Source organism: Amphiprion ocellaris, chromosome 10 (assembly GCF_022539595.1).
Source record: "Amphiprion ocellaris isolate individual 3 ecotype Okinawa chromosome 10, ASM2253959v1, whole genome shotgun sequence".
Taxonomy (NCBI): domain Eukaryota; kingdom Metazoa; phylum Chordata; class Actinopteri; family Pomacentridae; genus Amphiprion; species Amphiprion ocellaris.
Window position 1 is genome coordinate 2,782,259 of NC_072775.1, and position 19,628 is coordinate 2,801,886.

The 19,628-nt window shown below is 38.2% G+C and overlaps 1 protein-coding gene and 1 long non-coding RNA gene across 2 annotated transcripts in view; one reads left to right on the forward strand and one right to left on the reverse strand.

Moving 5' to 3' along the window:
* The window catches only part of ak5 (adenylate kinase 5), a 107,256-nt gene that overhangs the window by 66,572 nt on the left and 21,056 nt on the right, over positions 1 to 19,628 (reverse strand). Inside the window, exon 5 of the mRNA XM_023291208.3 lies at positions 14,672 to 14,785. Coding sequence (XP_023146976.1) covers positions 14,672 to 14,785 — 114 coding nt within the window. The remainder of the gene's footprint in view (positions 1 to 14,671; positions 14,786 to 19,628) is intronic.
* On the forward strand, positions 2,247 to 3,249 carry LOC111582507 (uncharacterized). The gene is made up of 3 exons (XR_002747329.3): positions 2,247 to 2,282; positions 2,360 to 2,425; positions 2,762 to 3,249. It is a non-coding gene; the product is annotated as an uncharacterized LOC111582507 (long non-coding RNA).

The following is a 19,628-nucleotide window of genomic DNA, read 5'->3' on the forward strand; positions in this document are numbered from 1 at the left end:
CTAAAGTGATTCCATATATATCAGTAAAACTTCTATTTTCTTTAAGAACATTCACAAAAAAAAATCAACCAAAATTCAGCGAAATTCGCTGGATTTTAGTTGATTTTTTTTGTGAATGTTCTTAATAAACATTTTTAACATTTTTCTTTTCCACCAAAAAATGTTCAAAGATTTCCCAAAAATGTTGAAAATGTGGACATCAGAAGTTTGACTGTGAAAATATTTTTTTCCCCCACATTTTCAAACTTTAAAACGGGTCAATTTGGCCCACAGGACGACATGAGGGCTAAACTTATTTTGAGTTTTCTTGTAAAATTCAACTCAAAACAAGATAATTTTAAGATTGTTTGACTTAACAGGATATTTAAGATGCATTGTCTTAAAACAAATCCCTCCATCTGCTGAAATGTCTCTTGTTAAGTGAATTTATCTTAAATCAAGTGGGATGAGACATTTTGACTAAAAATGAGACTTAGTAACAGACTTGGTAAGATTTAGAGTTTTTGCAGTGCAACAGGTTTCCTGCAGAGTGGTTGTGAAGCTCAGTGTGGTAGATCTGACTCTCACTAACGCTAGTCTAAAAATGAATAAAGAATTGGAGCGGAGGCTGGATATCCAAACATCGCTGACCTTAATCATGCATAACTTTAAGCCTTGATACAAAAGGAATAGTTATGTTCTATAAAAACTCATCCCTGTACAGTAGGCATGAATGGGAACGTGAGCTACAGATATCCAAAACCTTTTTTATACGAGGCTGTAAACGTGTTTATTCCAGCTGTAAAGTTGAGGGTTTTAAAATGGATCCCTATAGGGACTGACTCGCTTTTGGACGTAGCCTCTGGTGGACATTTGAGGAACTGCAGCTCCATGTTGGTGTCATTTTTTATCCTCAGAGGTTGTTGCTTGATTGTTCCTCATTGAACATTTCACATTGGACCAATGCATAGTGTCATACTTGTTGTAGTATTGAACACTCGCATGTCTCTATAGCCTCTATGGTGGCTGATCTCCCATAATCCTTCACTCAGAGAGCCAGAAAGAACATCACAAAACCATAAATCTGCCTTTAATTGGCTTTGCAGAGCACTAAGTTGATGGATTTTTTGTTCCCTGGAACCTTAATGGTGAAAAATGTGCAAAAACAGTCAGTATGTTTTATAATGCAGTCTTTTTGTACAGACATGTAAAACCTTCATACTCTTTTAGTTTGTTGTGTTCTCCTGCAGGTTCTAGTTTTTCATCAGTATGTGACTATATAATGTATTAGGACATGATATATAACAACTATAACATAACTAACAGTTCATTTCCTATGAAGCTAACTGTTTGTTGCCCATAGTGTGCATGTTTACTGTCTCCTGTAGGACCCTAATGACCTTTTACAGGTAATATTTACAGTAGTTCTTTCCTGCCACAGACAGTCTAATCTAATCTCACTGTTAGTTAGAATTCCATTCATTCTTACCAGTCAGTTTCCTGTAAGAATTCTTTCAAGTTTCTCATTTTTAATGATAATCAGTATCATACTGTTCTCATGGTTTCATTCAGTATTCACATAGTGAAGTCAGAGGGGCTGCTTGGCTGCACTTTTTGTATGTTTCTGTAATTTATTGGATTATAAAGTGTAAAAAATAACAGCAACAGCTTCCTTTTAGTGGATTCAAATATACAGCAACAGCAATTCACTTGCTTAGTTTTATCCACTGTTTCATGTCTTCCTGGTTAAGCCTCGTGTCGTCCTGCGGGTCAAATTGGCCTGTTTTAAAGTTTGAAAATGTTGGAAAGAAAACATTTTCACAGTAAAAATTTCCACATTTTCAACATTTTTGGGAAATTTTTGAACATTTTTTGGTGGAAAAAAAAAAGAAATGAAAAAAAAAAGTTTTTTCTTAAGAACATTCACAAAAAAATCCACCAAAATCCAGCAAAATTTGCTGGATTTTGGTTCATGTTTTTTCTATATGTTCTTTAAGAAAATATTAGAAGTTTTACTGATACATATGTGATCCCTTTAGATATTTTAGGATTTCTTTGGAGGATTTTTATTCATTTTTTTGAAAATATTTTGTAACCGGGGTGAAAACTGAGGTTGAAATACATTTTTCCACTCGATTTTAGTTTTTCCCACATTTTCCCTGCCCCTGAATGCCTCATGACATGTGACCAGGTCACATGACAGCAATCATCCAATCGGTGACCTTCTCTAGCCCTATATAAGCTGCTCTGACTCCACTCTCCTCAGTTGTGTGGGAGAGGAGCCAGAGACAGCAGCTGCTCAGGTCAGTTCCAACATATTGACTTTTCAAGCCTATCCATTTGCACAATTCTAAAACTACTGTTTTGTAACTTTTTGTAGAATCCAGACCTGTACTTTTGTGTTGGGACTCTACCTTGTTTTGTGCTTTTTGATCATAAGGAACTGGTGAGTTTGAATCTTCACAATTTTTGCTTGTTAGCATTAGCATGCTAATGCTAACCGCTAATGCTAACATGAGGCTCCAGTGTTACTTTGATGTATATTGTTTTGTTTTATTGATGTAAATTTAATGTTAGCATGCTAACTATTAGCATGCTAACTATTAGCATGCTAACTATTAGCATGCTAACGCTAGCATGCTAACTTGACCCGAAATGATCTTATAAGGAAATGTATCATGTCTGGCAGCGATTTTGGCTATGTGTGACTAATGGTAATGCTAGCTTAGCAATTAGCCACCAGCTAACAAAGGCCTAAAGATTGGTATTTTGATTCATCTAGGCCAGGTGCCCCTGATCCCTCACGGGTTTCCTGTATCTATTCGATGGCGAGCTTCGATCCCAAGCCAGGAGGCTGAAGAAATCCCAACCCTTTGTCAACATCCCATGGTCTGGTAGGAGGCTTAGCAGCCTGCTCACTCTCCCACCTTCTCACTACTGAGCCCTTTCACATCCACCTACTCCCCCTCTGGACAATTTGCGCGTTGGAAACTACCCCCCTCAAACAATAAAAGCCCCAAATGAACAATTGCGCTCAGTATGCGTTTGGAGCCACCCAAATGCTTGGTCGGACCTTGGGATCCATTTTGTTTTCTTTTTCTAGTTTGATTTATTGAACTTCATGAGAAACAGAAGCAATTGTATTGTTGACTGGTTGTTGTTCTTTTGATTGATTGATTAATCTGTGCACAGAAATTACTGCAGTTTGTAAATACGTTTTGCTTTATTTTGTTCATATTCTTACAATATATTTCCACATTTAAAATCAAATTACTATCTCCTGGTCTCATTTACTGCACTGCCCTCCAGTAGCCGAATCTAATCTTCTGACAATAGCCCAGTATATATTCTCACCTAATTCAACCACTTTTAGTATTACCATTATTTAACGCTACACACTCCTGGTTGTAAGTAATTACATAATTACATTGTAATAAGGCAAACCCTTGCTACATTTCTTGGCGAGCTAGCCAGGAGGGCAGTCGTTCAGTAAATACAGTTACATTCATTCACTCTCACCAGTTCATCCAAGATGGAGGTTTTTGATAAGCTTGAAATCAAAATCCCAAATGCTGTTTTAGTGGACGGAATAAATGAACCTGCGCTATTAGTAGATGTTATTGCTTTCCTTGAACAATATGGTGATATAAAACGAAACATCACCATTGAAAACCTTGAATCAGAGTTTAATGAACGTGTTGTCGTCGAATTTAATTCTAAGTCAGCGCTTGTGACATTGTCACCCTTGCTTCCGTACATTTATACCTCAAAAGCAGGTCATAAATACTGCAGTGAAAATCTATCCAACATTTATGCATCCAAGATTTGTGGTTCAAAAACTCGCAACTTAATGGCAGAATTCAAAAATGTTGCCCGATTGTCTGGAAAACACTATGCAGAGTTACTTCAAGAGATGATGGAATATATAATATAATATATAATTTTAAGGGAAACTTTTAAGGAATTATTGGAATTTTGTTCCTGAAGATTTTGCAAATTTTCAAAAATTTGAGGAATTTTTTTGCTGAATTTCTGGATTTTTTTCAGACAAGGAAACAATATTTTTTGTTGCCCGTAAATGAGGACAACAGGAGGGTTAAATAAAGGTAAATAAATAAATAATAAATAAATGTCTGCACGGGCTGTTTATGAAGGCTTAAACCAGCACATCAAACTGAGTTCACACGACAATTCTGGAGAAAAGTCTAGTTGTGTTTTGAGTCTCTTTGTATGAAAGTGGTTAAGCTTTAAAAAAGAAGCCAACTCTTAGTGCAAATGACTTCTTTTAAAGAGCTTTGGTCCACAAAATAAACTGAATGCAGAGACCTTTACAGGGTTAAACTGAGTCCTTGCTGCTTTACGCATCATATCGTTCATATTCTGAAAGGTTCACTACTTTATTTTTGATCCCATATTCCCCGGTGGCGTGTGAGCTCAGAGACGACTGAGTGATCCTCTGAGGACCCGCAGCATCCATTTTCACCACTCACCCCATGCTGCTGCTTTGCCCTTTCCAACATCACAGCAGCCATTTCTGAGCTGCCCCTGTGGGCCGCCACCGCCATCCTGCTCCCTCTATGGAGACCGTCCAGCCCTTCATCCTCCCTTCAAGCCTTTTCACAAACACTTCTGTTGACTATGCAAGCGTCAAGTCGTCTCTTCATCCCTGTAAATCTGCCTTTGGGGGAGCCGAAATCTACAAAACACATCTATCTGTCGATGTTGCTAATTGAATAGTCATACAATGTTGTTTTTTTATGCAGGAAAAATGCCAAATGTGCCATGTCAGTTTTCAAAATCAAACTGTGACTGATGATGAAAATGAGCCTGAGGTTGTGGCTGGTCATTGATCAGTGGATCTCTGACCTCATCTTCTAAATACAAACTCATTAATCTTATAAAGAAAACCGAGCAGCAGCTACTTGACTGCACGACGGTGATTTCAGTGTGGATGTTGATGAAGAAAATAGCAAATCCTTTGCTACAGATACCATACAGTGTCTCTCCTTCATTCCATTTCCCACGCTACATCCACAGTTCTTTCATCGTTTGTCACTTGAATTTCCCTTAGGATAAATAAAGTATCTGTCTATCTGTCTATCTATCTATCTATCTATCTATCTATCTTAACGTGTCCGATAATCACGTCTGATCCGATCAGTGAAGCGTTTTCCGTTCTTTTGTAAATAAGCTGAAAATAATCTGAAAAAAACACAACCAGGACTTTTAAAAGTTCCGATTCTCTTTGCCTTCCTCTGTCAAAACCACTTGGAGGAAACCAGGAGTAATGGGAGGACAGTTCAGTTGTTCTGTCCGTTAACAGGTTTCACACTTAAAACGATTCATGAGTTTATCAGCGTTCTCTGTTATTGATTAGCAACCAAATTAACCACTATTCACCCTTATATTTACATACAACCTCATCCCTACTCTGATCATCCCTATAAAATGTGGACGTTCCAAATGCTCTGGGTCGGTTCACCTTCACAGATTCATGTTCTGTGTTGGTAAGAATACCAATGAACACCAAACTACAGCAAACTTCCAAGGACTAAGAGTCCTTGGAAGTTGCAAAAACAGTAGCGTTGCATAATTGTTCTTTTAGTGAGCTTGCAAAGCTGCTCCAGCTCAGCGTTCTGTGAAGTTCCATCATGATCCGTGTCCACCAGGAGCATGCCAGTGAAGTGGGAGGGTGACATTAGCAGGATCGGTTAAAAACGGAGGTTTGTTCTTTTGTTGGCATCAGACAGAAGCCTTGTTTTTCTGGGCACGTTGGAACAAAATTTCAATTTGTTGGACAAAACAAGACATTTCCAAACACCGTGTTGTATTGTGACCATTTAATGAAATAATCAAGAAAATAACTGCAAGATTATCAATAATGACAATAAATCTGCAACAGTTTTTAGAATAAAAACCTGTTTTCAAGTATCTTTTATAGCAAAAATGCCAAATATTATGCAGCTTTTTGTTGTTGTAGTAAAGAATTGGGTTGAAAGGAAGACTGAAAGGGGAGCATACAAGTCTGATATGAATAACTGGGTCAGCACCTACAACACTTAGAAAAACTACCAAAAAACATGAATACTTTAACCCTCCTGTTGTCTTCATTTACGGGCACCAAAAAATAGTGTTTCCTTGTCTGAAAAAAATCCAAAAAATTCCCCACATTTCTGAAAATTTGCAAAACCTTCAGGAAGAAAATTCCAATAATTCCTTTAAAGTTTTATTTTTTTTTTTTAAAAATCCCCCAAATGTGGCAAGAAAATTCTTGTAAATATTTTCAAAAAATGAGTAAAAATCTTTCAAAAAAATTCTAAAAATATCTAAAGTGATTCCATATATATCAGGAAAACTTCTAATATTTTCTTTGAGAACATTCACATAAAAATCAACCAAAATTCAGCAAGTTTTGCTGGATTTTGGTTGATTTATATGTGAATGTTCTTAAGAAACATTTTTAACGTTTCTTTTTTTCCACCAAAAAATGTTCAAAGATTTTCCAAAAATGTTGAAAATGTGGACATCAGAAGTTTCAGTTTCAACTCTAAAACAGCTCAAATTGACCTGGAGGACAACACGAGGGTTGAGAAAAGCTGGCTGTTTCATAGTTTGGAGACAGTTAAATTCCTGTTTGTTCTGTTTGCATGGAGAAGTCAGAGTAATGCCACTGAAAGCTCCTTCAGATGTCTAAGATTAGAAATCTGCGTCTTTCCATGGGAACCGCGTGATGCCGGATGGAGAGCAAACGACTCCCGAACGTTCAGGTTTATGTTGACAGATGGAGATGTCTGATAGTCTGCAGCTACACATGAAACGAACCGAAGACAAACACAGCTCTGGACCGATGCCCTTATTCAGCTGTCTCTATGTTTACTGCAGCTTTAACTGGTACCAACGCCACCGAATGACCAATCTGACAAAAGGTTTCACGAAAGCTGATGAACATGGTAAACCTGACAGCTTCAGGATCATCTACCATCAGTAAAGATTCCCTCTGCAGCTCAACAGAAGCTGCTGGAATTACTGTTTATTTTTTTAAACTGGATTTAACCGAACATCCCTAAAAAGGTCTTAGCTGCGGCGTACGATACAGCACTCAGGTCAACATCTGCCGTCTTCTTCACCTTATTTAGGACTTTTTAGAGGAAGCCCATGACGTGCTCGCCGACCTTTAAGCCAAGGAGATAGCATCCCTGCTGGCATTAAAACACTCTAGCAAGCACACAGAGGGTGACAAATTAAAGGAAAAATCGACGTGGGGAGGTCTTTGGATGGTGTTGGGTCTCCATGTGCAGCCAGGACAGTTTTAGTGCTCGGAGTTGATTGTCCAAGTTTCTGGAACTCTACTGGAAGGGATGAACGTCATTCTTCCACATGCTTGTTTTAAGAATCATTGTATTTTATGATTAAACGTTCTTATACGCTGTAATACTACATAACTGTGTGGTGTGTAACTCATATGAAGCTGTGCTCAGTAATTTTCTGTGAAACGCTGCAAAAAGGAATCAAGAAAATAATACAGAAATGTGACATAATTTAAAAAATGAGACAACACAAAACAAAACAAAGAGAGACAAAAAATTGGACAAAAAAGTTACAAAGTGACAAAAACGAGACAGAAAACTACACAAATGACACAAACAAGACCAAAATGACAAAAGCGAGAAACAAAACGACCAAAAAATAGACACACAACACAAGTGAGACAAAAAAACACAAAATGACACAAACGACACACAAAATAACAAATAAAGTGAAACACAAAATGACAAAAATAAGACAAAAACACAAGCAAGACAAAAAGGAAACACAAAACGACTAAACCAGAAACAAAAACAAGACAAAATATTACAGAAAAGTGGCACAAAACGACAAAAGAACAATGAACAGTCTAGTATTTTACTTTCTGATCCAAACAACTTGTCATGGTCTAGAAATGATTTTAAATTTATAGTTTTACTAATTTACAATTTGCATTTAATTTCTTCTCTATGATTCTTACGGGCTGCACAGTGGCGTAGTGGTTAGCACTTTAGCCTTGCAGCGAGAAGATCCCTGGTTCGCGTCCCGGCTTTCCCGGGATCTTTCTGCATGGAGTTTGCATGTTCTCCCTGTGCATGCGTGGGTTCTCTCCGGGTACTCCGGCTTCCTCCCACAGTCCAAAAATATGCTGAGGTTAATTGATCATTCTAAATTGCCCGTAGGTGTGAAAGTGAGAGTGATTGTTTGTCTTTGTATGTGGCCCTGTGACAGACTGGTGACCTGTCTAGGGTGTCCCCTGCCTTCACCTGAGTCAGCTGGGATAGACTCCAGCCCCCCCATGACCCTAGTGAGGATTAAGCGGTGTATAGATAATGGATGGATGGATGATTCTTACACTTTGAGAGCGGGATTGGACCCTCTGGAGGGCCGCTCTTGGCCCGCGGGCCTCATGTTGGACACCCCCGCTGTAGCGGATTCAGGTTTTTCCTTTAATTTGTCCTGTGTATAGGTCTCGTTATTCTCTGCTCTGATTTCTCAACAGAAACAGCTGCAGTTTCTGAGTATCGCTCCGCATCAGCAACACAAACTGCAGAAGGATAACAAGCGCACATGTGTGGTTGCCATGGAAACAGAAACTTTGATTTCTCAAGACTGAAGTCTGAGTCTGGTTGGCCTCAACAAACAGCCCCGTCGGTGCTATTTTCAGCTCTGGCGGCGCGCCGGGTTAAATGTGGACTCTGGAGTGTTCATCATGTGCATTTCACCAACAGAAACACAAACAGGAGGAAGCGTGAATAGTAACAAACCGCCCCCGATGATTTTTATAGAAGAAAACTCCCGGTGGTGGAGCAGCCGGGTTCGAGATGAAGAGGACTCAACCTTTTCAGGACCATAGAAACCAAACGGCTTCCCTTCGTTGAAGCTTTGCATTAGTGAGATAACGGCGTCCTTCGCTGACCTTTAAATGCTCGGCACACACGGCGCTCCTTAGCTACTCAGGAATGTCTTTGTGCTGGACTTTGTGAAGCTCAAATTAAATGTGTTACTCAGGCCTGAGTTGGTGCTGCTGCTGACCTTTTCTTCTTTTAACCCTCCCGTTGTCTTCATTTACAGGCACCAAAAAATATTGTTTCCTTGTCTGAAAAAATTTCTGAAAATTTGCAAAACCTTCAAGAAGAAAATTCCAATAATTCCTTAAAAGTTTCCCTTAAAAGCTTTATTTGAAAAAAATCCCCCAAATTTGGCAAGAAAATTCTTGTAAATATTTTCAAAAAATGAGTGGAGATTCCATATATATCAGTAAAACTTCTGATATTCGCTTTAAGAACATTCACATAAAAATCAACCAAATCCAGCAAAATTTGCTGGATTTGGTTGACGTTTACTGTATATGCACGTCTAGAATCGTCTACTGAAGGGATCCTACTGTTCCTCTCTGCTGCTACAGTTCCTGCTTGTCTGCTGATAACAGATCAGACTCCGCTGCTCTCTGTTCTCCAACACTTAAACCTGCAATTAATTATTTTTTGGTCACTTGGCAACAGAAGGAATCAGCCGTGAATCACATTTTCCAACACGGTGCACAAAAATGTGAGTAGAGCTGAAAAGCTCCTGAAAAACAGCACTGTGGATAATGCTGAGTTCTGAGGGAACAGGTGAAGAAATACTGAGTGGTCTCTGACTATTTCCTCACTAATTCATAATTATCTGATATTAATTTGTGTTTTCTGATCCCTGAATCAAGCATCACCATTCACAGCTAACCAGTGGTGGTTTTAGGTTCTTAATAGAAAACTTCAAATTGTACAAAAACTGGTCTGTTCTTTTGCCATTTGTTTAATTGTTTTATGAGCCATGAGAAGCATGTCAGGTAGGTTTGGATGGCTTTTTTCCCTTAAAACATTTAATCATTATTTAAAAACTGCATTTTGTGTTTACTTTGTCTAATATTTAAATTAGTTTGATGATTTTAAACATTTAAGTGGGAGAAATATTCAAAAAAATAAGAATTGGAGAAGGAAGCAAATACTTTTTCACGGCACTGTAAGTGATATTTCCATTTGTCTCAGTGTGTCTGTGCAGTAATTGGTGTGAAATAAGAGACAAACTGCTAGAGACACAAATTGCCTTTTGCTCCATTTGTTAACAGACTGAAGCAGACGGAGTCCATACAGCCCTAATTGGCTTCGGCTGTCTGCATTAACAAACCATTTCTATGTGCTCACTGAGAGATGATGGGATAAAGCAGCAAACCGCCGTTCAGCAAACATCCAGAAGAGGCCCATTTGGCTTCTCCTGCAGGCGCCCACAAACACCCATTTAATCAGTTTTTAACATTTACGTTCTTTAAGCGACACATCAACAGAACAACAGCGACTGACAGCAGAGATGGAAACAGCTTCAGAGCTGCAGCTAAAAATGGAAGTGCAGGTCGAGTTGTGTCCAGAGGCTCCGACAGACCGAAGGGAATACATCAGATCACACATTGAAATCACTGATCTGTAGAGAAACTCACAATCTGGTGACCGTACAGCCCTGGATCCCAGATGGTACGCTCTGAAGCCACTAAACTGAATTCTCATTTTGATAGAAACAACGCTGTACATATCCTTATAGACACTACTTCTGAAAAGTTTGGGCAAGTTTGAAAACTCCCACTTTTATCCATGTGCTAACATAACTGCACAAGGGTTTTCTAATCATCAATGAGCCTTTCAACACCATTAATTAACACAATGTAGTATTAGAACACAGGAGTGATGGTTGCTGGAAACGTTCCTCTGTACCCCTATGGAGATATTCCATTAAAAACCAGCTGTTTCCAGCTACAATAGTCATTTACCACATTAACGATGTCTACACTGGATTTATCATTCATTTAATGGTATCTTCATTGGAAAAAACTGCTTTTCTTTCAAAAATACAGACATTTCTTAGTGACCCCAGACTTTTGGACAGGTGTGTGTTCTCGTCATTTTGGTCAAATTGAAGGAACTCTGGGCATAAATTGTGAATCGTTTTAAACGGGTTTTAAGTCAAAACATCTACAAATTGGAACCTTGTCTGGTCAAACTTTAACACATCAGATTCTACTGATGTTAGAGCTTCAAAAGTTGGTGAAATGTCGACCAACGATTGTATTTTAGTAGAAATATGGATCCATTCATTTATATACACTGATAGGATGGGGGAAAACAGGAGGGTTAATTCCATTTGGCACTATGCACATTTTTTTCCTTTTCCCAAATCATACAGTGACCCATCATAATGGTTCTGATATTTCCAGATTCCAGATAGTCTCTTCTACACACTCATGTAAAAATACCATTGCTGTATCTTTCTGCCAGTGAGATAAATGTAAAAACAAAGCTAATATAAATCCTGCAGGTCTTCTCATATCAGATGAAGGAGGATCTGAATAGTTTAGACTGTTATGGAAAAACCAGATCCAGCATGTATGACCAGCCCTCACTGATGACCGAGATAAGAGCTTAAAGGGAAAGAAATTAGCCTGACAATAGCCTGGGGCTCACAGGGTTAACAGTAAATACCCGCTTTTCTGAGAAATGTCCTAATTTGTAGATGACCACCTCCTGAAATATGGTGGCAGCTAAAATAAAATCTGGAACAATGACTTTAGCTGCTGTGGGAAAAGGCCAACATTCACCCCCTCTTGGAATCTTAATCCTTTCCAAATAGGACATCTTTCCATCTTGTTCCTCTGTAATGCAGCTAAAATTACCAGATTATAAGGTCGGGCTTTTCCTGCTCTGACCCAGATAAACCCCTGAAAGTCACCATTTAAGAGCTAATAAATGCTAAGTGAGTTTAAATGCAATTAAGAGCATCAATTCTTCTAAAAGGAATCGACCGTTTGGTGTCACAGTTGACCAATCAACTGTAAAGCTCCACTTTTCCATCACAGGCCTCCAGCTCGGACAAACACTCGTATCCAACAGAAACCAGCCTTTTCTCCTTTATCATCCTCATGCTGCTCATTTACGTTGGCTTTCGTGACTGGTCTTTCCTCACTGACCCTCAACACTGTAAAAAATGCTCCTAAATTTTACTGTGAAAAACTGTGAAACCATGACGGTAAAAATCTGTAAACTCCAAAACTGTTTATTTAACACCGAATCACCGTAACTAAGTTAACCAGGAGAAAACTCTATTTTTTAAATTTTTTCTCTTGGAAAAATTACATTTCCGTCTCTTGCAGTTATTTAACCCTCCTGTTGTCTTCATTTATGGGCACCAAAAAATATTGTTTCCTTGTCTGAAAAAAATCCAAAAATTCAGCAAAAAAATTCCCCAAATTTCTGAAAATTTGCAAAACCTTCAGGAAGAAAATTCCAATAATTCCTTAAAAGTTTCCCTTGAAAATTTTATTTAAAAAAAAAAAAAAAAAATCCCCCAAATTTGGCAAGAAAATTCTAGTAAATAGTTTTAAAAAGTTAAAAGTAAAAATCTTCAAAAAAAATCCTAAAAATATCTAAAGTGTTTACATACATAACATTCACATAAAAATCAACCAAATTCCAGTGAAATTGAAATCAAAGCATTTTGAGTGAAATTTGAGGAAGCTAGATATCCCTGAATATATAAACTCTACTGTAAACTACTGTCAGTTCTTTCCTCCCAGTCGTTGAGCAGCAGGGCCGTTCTGTTCCTGATACTCGACCAGCTCCAGTGTTTGTTTCCTGATGTAGGCAGTAAAAGTTGTTAACTGAGCGTCCAACACACACAAAGAGCCGTTCAGAGAGGCACCTGCCAGATATGTAAATAAGCTGGCCGTCCTCCACTCGCTCTGGAGGATTTCTCTCTGGTTTTTATCTCCAGCGGCGTCGGATCAGAGGACGTCACCGTCAGCTGCTCGGCGGTTTGAGAACCACCACCAGGGTTTGATGAGGGGTCAGCGACGGGGTATTTACACTCCTTATGAGTCATACATTTTTAATCAGCTTTGAAAATTTATCTGCAAAGTTTTTCACCCAGATGAGCAGCTGCGGTTCATCAGGGTTTACAACAACAATATTTTTGCATCTATTTTGCATTAGTGAGCGGCATAAAGTCAAATTAAAATCCTCTAACTGTGATGGGAACTGATGTGTTCTCTAAAGAGGATTCACTTCCAGTTATTGAGGGTAAACGCTTCTTTGTGGGAACAGTTTTAAGGCTACCATTGAACAGAGTGTATGAATGTTGAATTCTGATTGTTTTCCTGCAGCGTTGGACACATGAGGTTTAAAACAGTGTGCCAGTTTTATTTTTCAGCATTTAATTATCTTTTAAAATGGATTCTGGCTGGCTTCTGTGTTTATTTGCCGACACATCTTCATTTTTTAGTGTGGATATATTGGAGTTTTTAGGAGAATGCTGTTTTCCCTGTTGTAATTAAGACATAAATGCTATTTACAAGTGAGATTTCAGCAGCACTAAGCTGACAGAAACATGACAAACTGCAGGCAGGGCACTGGAAGGCTGATCAAAGGTTTTTATTACACCTTTTAAATGTTTTAATTATTAGTGTATTCTGTCAACTTGCACTGCAGCATATTAATTGCTAGTTATGTTGATTCTCGTGCTGTAAGTTTGGTTGATTTTTATGTGAATGTTCTTAAAGAAAATATCAGAAGTTTTACTGATATATATGTAATCACTTTAGATATTTTTAGGATTTTTTTTGGAAGATTTTTACTAATTTTTTGAAAATATTTACAGAATTTTCTTGCCAAATTAAGGGGATTTAAAAAAAAAATAAAACTTTTAAGGGAACCAAATCAACCAAAATCCAGCAAAATTCACTGGATTTTGGTTGATTTTTATGTGAATGTTCTTAAGAAACATTTTTAACCCTTCTTTTTTTTCCACCAAAAAATGTTCAAAGATTTCCCAAAAATGTTGAAAATGTGGACATCAGAAGTTTCACTGTAAAAACATTTTTTTTCCCCACATTTTCAAACGGATTAATTTTGACCCGCAGTACGACACGAGGGTTAAACATACCCGGCATTATAATCTGTTTCACTTTAAACCACATCTCAGTTTATGAAATAACATCATGCTACATTGTAGAAGACTTGATGCTAGAGTTTGAGAACATAAGCTTGTTAGGAAAATGTTTAGTGAGGCAACAATTCAACTGAGAAGTAACATCATTTTCTCATAGACTTGTATTTGCAACCAGACGAGTCACCTCCTGGTGGCCATTAGAAATAATGCAGGTTTCCAGCTGGAGGCTATGTCCCTTTTTATACACAGTCTAGAGTCCTGGCATCCATGTAGATGTAGAACGCCAACCTTGACTTTCTATTGCCAGATAATGCACCCCATCACTTTGCAAAAGCTGCTCAGGATTGGGTAGAGAACCACAACAAAGAGCTCAACACGCTGACCTGGATCCCAATCTGATCAAACATCTCAGCTGTAACAAGACTCCATCCCACAACCAGCAGTACCTAAAGGATCCAAACAGCACAGGACGACACCAGAGTTCCTGTCTTCATGTCCTCAATGACTTTGGAAGCACAAAGGAAACAGAGGGTTGGTTTTGAGGCTGATTACTGTAGATTTACCACAACAGATGACACAACCGACTGCCAGTTCTGTGAGATTTATCTGTTCAAAGACAACCCTGCAGTCGTGACTCATCCCATCAGTGAATGAAAACCACTTTAAAGGTTCAGGAAGCCGGTTAGAGACTCACCTGGTCTTCAAAGGACAGGGCCTGTCCGACATCACGAGGGAACCCGTCTATGACGATACCGTTAGCATCTGGGATCTTCATAATCTTCTGCTTTATCTCAGTTATTGTGGTCTCCTGGAAAACAGCAAGGGCATCATGAGTCATAATTATCTTCACTCGCTGCCTCAGTTTGTGTGTAAATGTCAAAAGAGCACGAGGCAAGATTTCTGCTGCCCCATAACAAGCAGCTACAGATCTGTACATTGGACAAAATGCTCCTCTCAAAACAAGAAAATAAACTTATTTCAAGGAACTTTTACCTTGAAATAGTAAAAATAACATAATTTGTCAGGCAAACAATAGAAGCAGTTAAAACCCCCTGAAAATGACTAATGAGTGGCAGATCTGGAGTCATAAATAAGCTAGAAACTATGGCAGCACACTGAACATCTCCACGATGGAATTCATCTGTTTGTCCAATAGTTGCTTCATATTTCTGAATGCGACTGAATGACTGTGGAGCTCTGGAGGCCACAGCGTGCCGCCTCCTGTTAGCATCACTTCCTTCCTCATGGCTGGCGGTGGTCAACATGTTGGAGCTCATTTCTCCGGGCAGAATGCATCATGGGATGCGGCAGAGATGCGTGATCTAAAAATAACGCAGACAGTTTAATTTGCCTCTGACCACAGAATGAGCAGCGGCCCGGCAGAGATTAAACCTAATCTAGATTCCATCACAGATTAATGTATGCGTGTCAGATAAAATGAGGAAAGCTAATCTAAGAAAAGATCCAGTGAATGACTCGCAGGAATGCACCAAACATCTATTCCTAACTCCCATAGAGCCGTGCAGAATCACACATTCATTACTGACCATCTAACCAACAGACGCTTGGTAGTTCTCTCTATACCGAACAATAAATTCAGATTTCACACACTTCATAATAATAGTTTTGCGTCATTGCCAGCAGCTGCAGGGTTGTGTAATTGTAATTTTCACATCCATCAAATGTGACACGCTGCATTAAGGTGGTATTATAATGTTCAGACACTGATTTATTTCTGTGGTTCAGGCTCAAAGTCGAAGGTGTGACGCTTGCTGAGACCTTTACACAGTGGATGAATGAGAATCGCATTATGAAGATTTCGTACGCTCTAGCGACGGTGACAATCAATGAATCAATGAATTAGTCAGAGTTCATTTGTATAGCCCTTTACAACAGCCCAAAGGGTGACCAAAGACCTTCACAGTAAAAAAACTAGAAAATAACTTAAAAGCAATACAGTAACTTAAATCAGGACAAACAATCACATTCACACCTACGGGCAAATTTAGAATCATCAATTAACCTCAGCATGTTTTCAACTGTGGGAGGAAACCAGAGAACCTGGAGGAAACCCACACATGTACAGTGAGAACATGAAAACTCCATGCAGAAAGATCCTGGGAAGGCTGGGACGCGAACCAGTATCGTATCTTATCTCATCGTATCGTATCGCATCGTATCCTATCTCATCTCACTGTATTGTATCGTATCTCATCTCGTCATATCGTATCTCATCTCATTCTATCAGATCATATCTCATCTAATCGTATCTTATTTCATCTCATCGCATCTTATCTTACCTCATCTCATCATATCGTATCTCACCTCATTGTATCGTATATCTCATTTAATCGTATCTTATCTCGTCTCATGGTATCTTACCTTATCTCATCATATCTCATCTCATCGTATTGTATCTCATCTCATATTATCATATCTTATCTCATCGTATCTTATCTCGTCCCATCTCATCTCATCGTATTGCATCTCATCGTATCTTATCTCACCTCATCACATTGCATCATATCATATCTCATCTTATTGTATCGTATCATATCTCATCTAATCGTATCTTATCTCAATTCATTGTATCTTATTTTACCTCATCTCATCGTATCGTATCTCATCTCAACTCAATGTATCGTATCATATCTCATCTAATCGTATCTTATCTCATCTCATTGTATCTTATCTCATCATGTCTCATCGTATTGTATCTCATCTCATATTATAGTATCTTCTCTCATCACATTGCATCGTATCGTATCGTATCTCAACTCAGTAAATGCAGCATGATATAAATTACTGGTTACACGGAGGAAAGTGTCCAAAGACTTATCAGTAAAATGGAATAAAAGATCCCCTCTAAAGGATCAGACAGCATGAATGAGTCTAAAACAGCCCAGGACTCTGCTGAGCCTCTTTAAAGAATTCTTTACCATCTAAGATTAAACTGCTTTTAGTGTTTATTTCTACAACAGACTGAAGAACATCTAACAGCCTCCTCTGAGTTGACCTGTGGGCTTCCAGCATGAATCACCTGACCCTGCAGGGAGCTTCAGACAAACAGCATCTGGATGTTGGCTGATACCAGGAGCTTTCAGTGTTTTTAATCATCTGTGGTGTACCAGAGGAAATCCATAAAGACCTGAGTTTAATCTGCTTTGAGAGAGAAATGCAGCTTCTAATGAAGACTGGCATTTTGGGGAATTCACTTGTTTGTCTTTATGGTAAAATTCAATAATGCTGTGTGTAAGCAGTCTGTAGCGTCATATCTAACAAAGAAATGAGGGCGGTTTCATCTTCTCATCTAATTTCCAGCCTGAAAGCAAAAGCATGTATTCCCAAGATGTAACGCTATGTTATCTTTAATGCTTTATGAGCAACTCTCAAACAAACCTTCTTCCATGGATCTTCTACTGACTTTTAAATGATCTAAATTACAGCAAATTTTTCATTTCATGTTATTCTCACACTAAATCAGCCACAAAGCAGCTATTTAAATGGATAATTAATAAATCTGCTGTTAAATAAAAGTGCACAAAACCTCAGGCTCCACTATAGAGCAGCTGGAATCAGTAATATTTAGAGCCTGTTGTCCACCCAGCAGCATTCTGGCTCATCGTCTCATCATTGCTGTAGAAACCAAACTCTAATCTGCTTCACTAAACTAATTCTGGAAGGAAATTAAACGCCAAACAGCCACGAGTCACTTTATCCTATCTCACATGTCTACCTGGCTGTTTTTTAGTTGTGGACTGATGTCTGGATGAACGATGGAACGCCGACATGCAGGAGGGGATGATAAATGACAAGCTGAGCGGAGGATGAAGGTGATTCATGAGGAGACATGAGTGGAGAAGTACGAGTCATGAAGCAGACAAGGACGAGGACACCACTGTCTCTGGTGTTTTTCTTCTGTAAGTCCAGATATATCCAGACAGGCACAATCACTCAGGCTGTGGAATATTTAGCAGCTATAAACTGTACGGAAGTTTTCCTTTTTTAGTTCATTTCAGCTTTAATTTATCACCAAAAATCTATCAATAAAGTGAAAACACTTTCCTACAAAGTCATGTCAATTAACTAAAAATATAAATTGTAAAATTGCTTGACAGCCTGAGCTGGTGTCTTAGCGGCCGCATATAGAACTGCATCATCTGCATAAAGTTGACATGTTGCAGTGGAACAGTTTAACAGCAGCTTATTAATGAAAAGACTGAACAGTAAGGGACCAAGAATGGAGCCTTGTGGAACGCCCACGTGGGTATTTTAAGACACTATAACTGCAGCAGTGTTTCGGTACCTGTTTTGTTTGTCTTCATGCATATTGACTGACTTCTGCTACTAGCACCACTATATATATATATATATATATATATATATATATATATATATATATATATATATATATATATATATATATATATATATATACATATATATATAAATAATATTTCTATCATAAAGCATTTGGTTTAATGAGGAACTGACAAAATGCTTTTTTTTTTTTTTTTTTTAACAATATAAACAGAAATGTTGGGTGTAATTTAAATCATTGTCACGAACTCCACACTTTTTCTTTCTAATATATCCATCATACCTGTTATTTTGTTTTGGCATTTGTTTAGCCCGGGTTTGTTTTCATTATAGGAGACTGTTAAAATGAAATATCAAGGTGTTTGAACCTGCTTTACATACGTCATTCATCACATCAGATTCACGATTGGGATCCTTTTGTCTTCATTTCTGTCTCCCTCGCTGTGTGTATACATCTAAAAAGTCACTGCTGATGGTGAATATGATGGACAAAAGGCTGCGTTCTCCATCTACTTGTCAGGAAATTAAACCTGAGGCAGAACAAAGAGACTTTCTCAGCAGGTCCATGTCAACATGTTATCTGGCATCATCAGGCAGCAATCTGTTTGTGGCTAAATATTCTAAATTCAAGGTTCATTTTCAAGCGTTATCCTGAACTTTTGACCGTATCTCATGGCTTTCTTGAGTAAATGAAGCTTGATAAGATGTCCTCCCACAGTTTGTTGAAATCAGTTATTAATACCAGCATGCTGTATCGCAGTAAATAAAGACTAGACTGGATAATCTCATCCAAATTTCTGCCTGTGACGCTCTGCTTTCAATTAGCTCACTAAAAGAATCTACAGCGAATTCTCACATTTTAAACATCCTTTATCCTATAATAGGTGATTATAGACCTGTCCTTGAATTTAAATACCTCAGACTAAAGGATTTCAGTGGATAAACTGAGTTTAATGAGCTACTAAATGAGATCTGAATCCAGATGAGATGACTGCTACGACTGTTGTGTTCTATATAGCCGTGGGACTGTCTAAGGACAATGGAAGTGAACAATAAAGTTGCATTGTGTTGTACGGAGTCACATGATGAAGGTGTTTGACTGTAGATGGAGATCAGGAACTTCTAATGCCACTAAACATGTTTTTGAGCCATTCAGCAAAAATAACCTCAGGAGACAGTCAAAAACAAACTAGGAAAAGCTTGTCAGAATAACAATTTTACTCTAAATGATTACATCCAACTGTATCACCCTGTTGATGATGTTTTTATATAAATTAATAAAAGTTTTTCAAGTTTTGGAACAAAAATAACCTAAAACAATTGGATGTCTG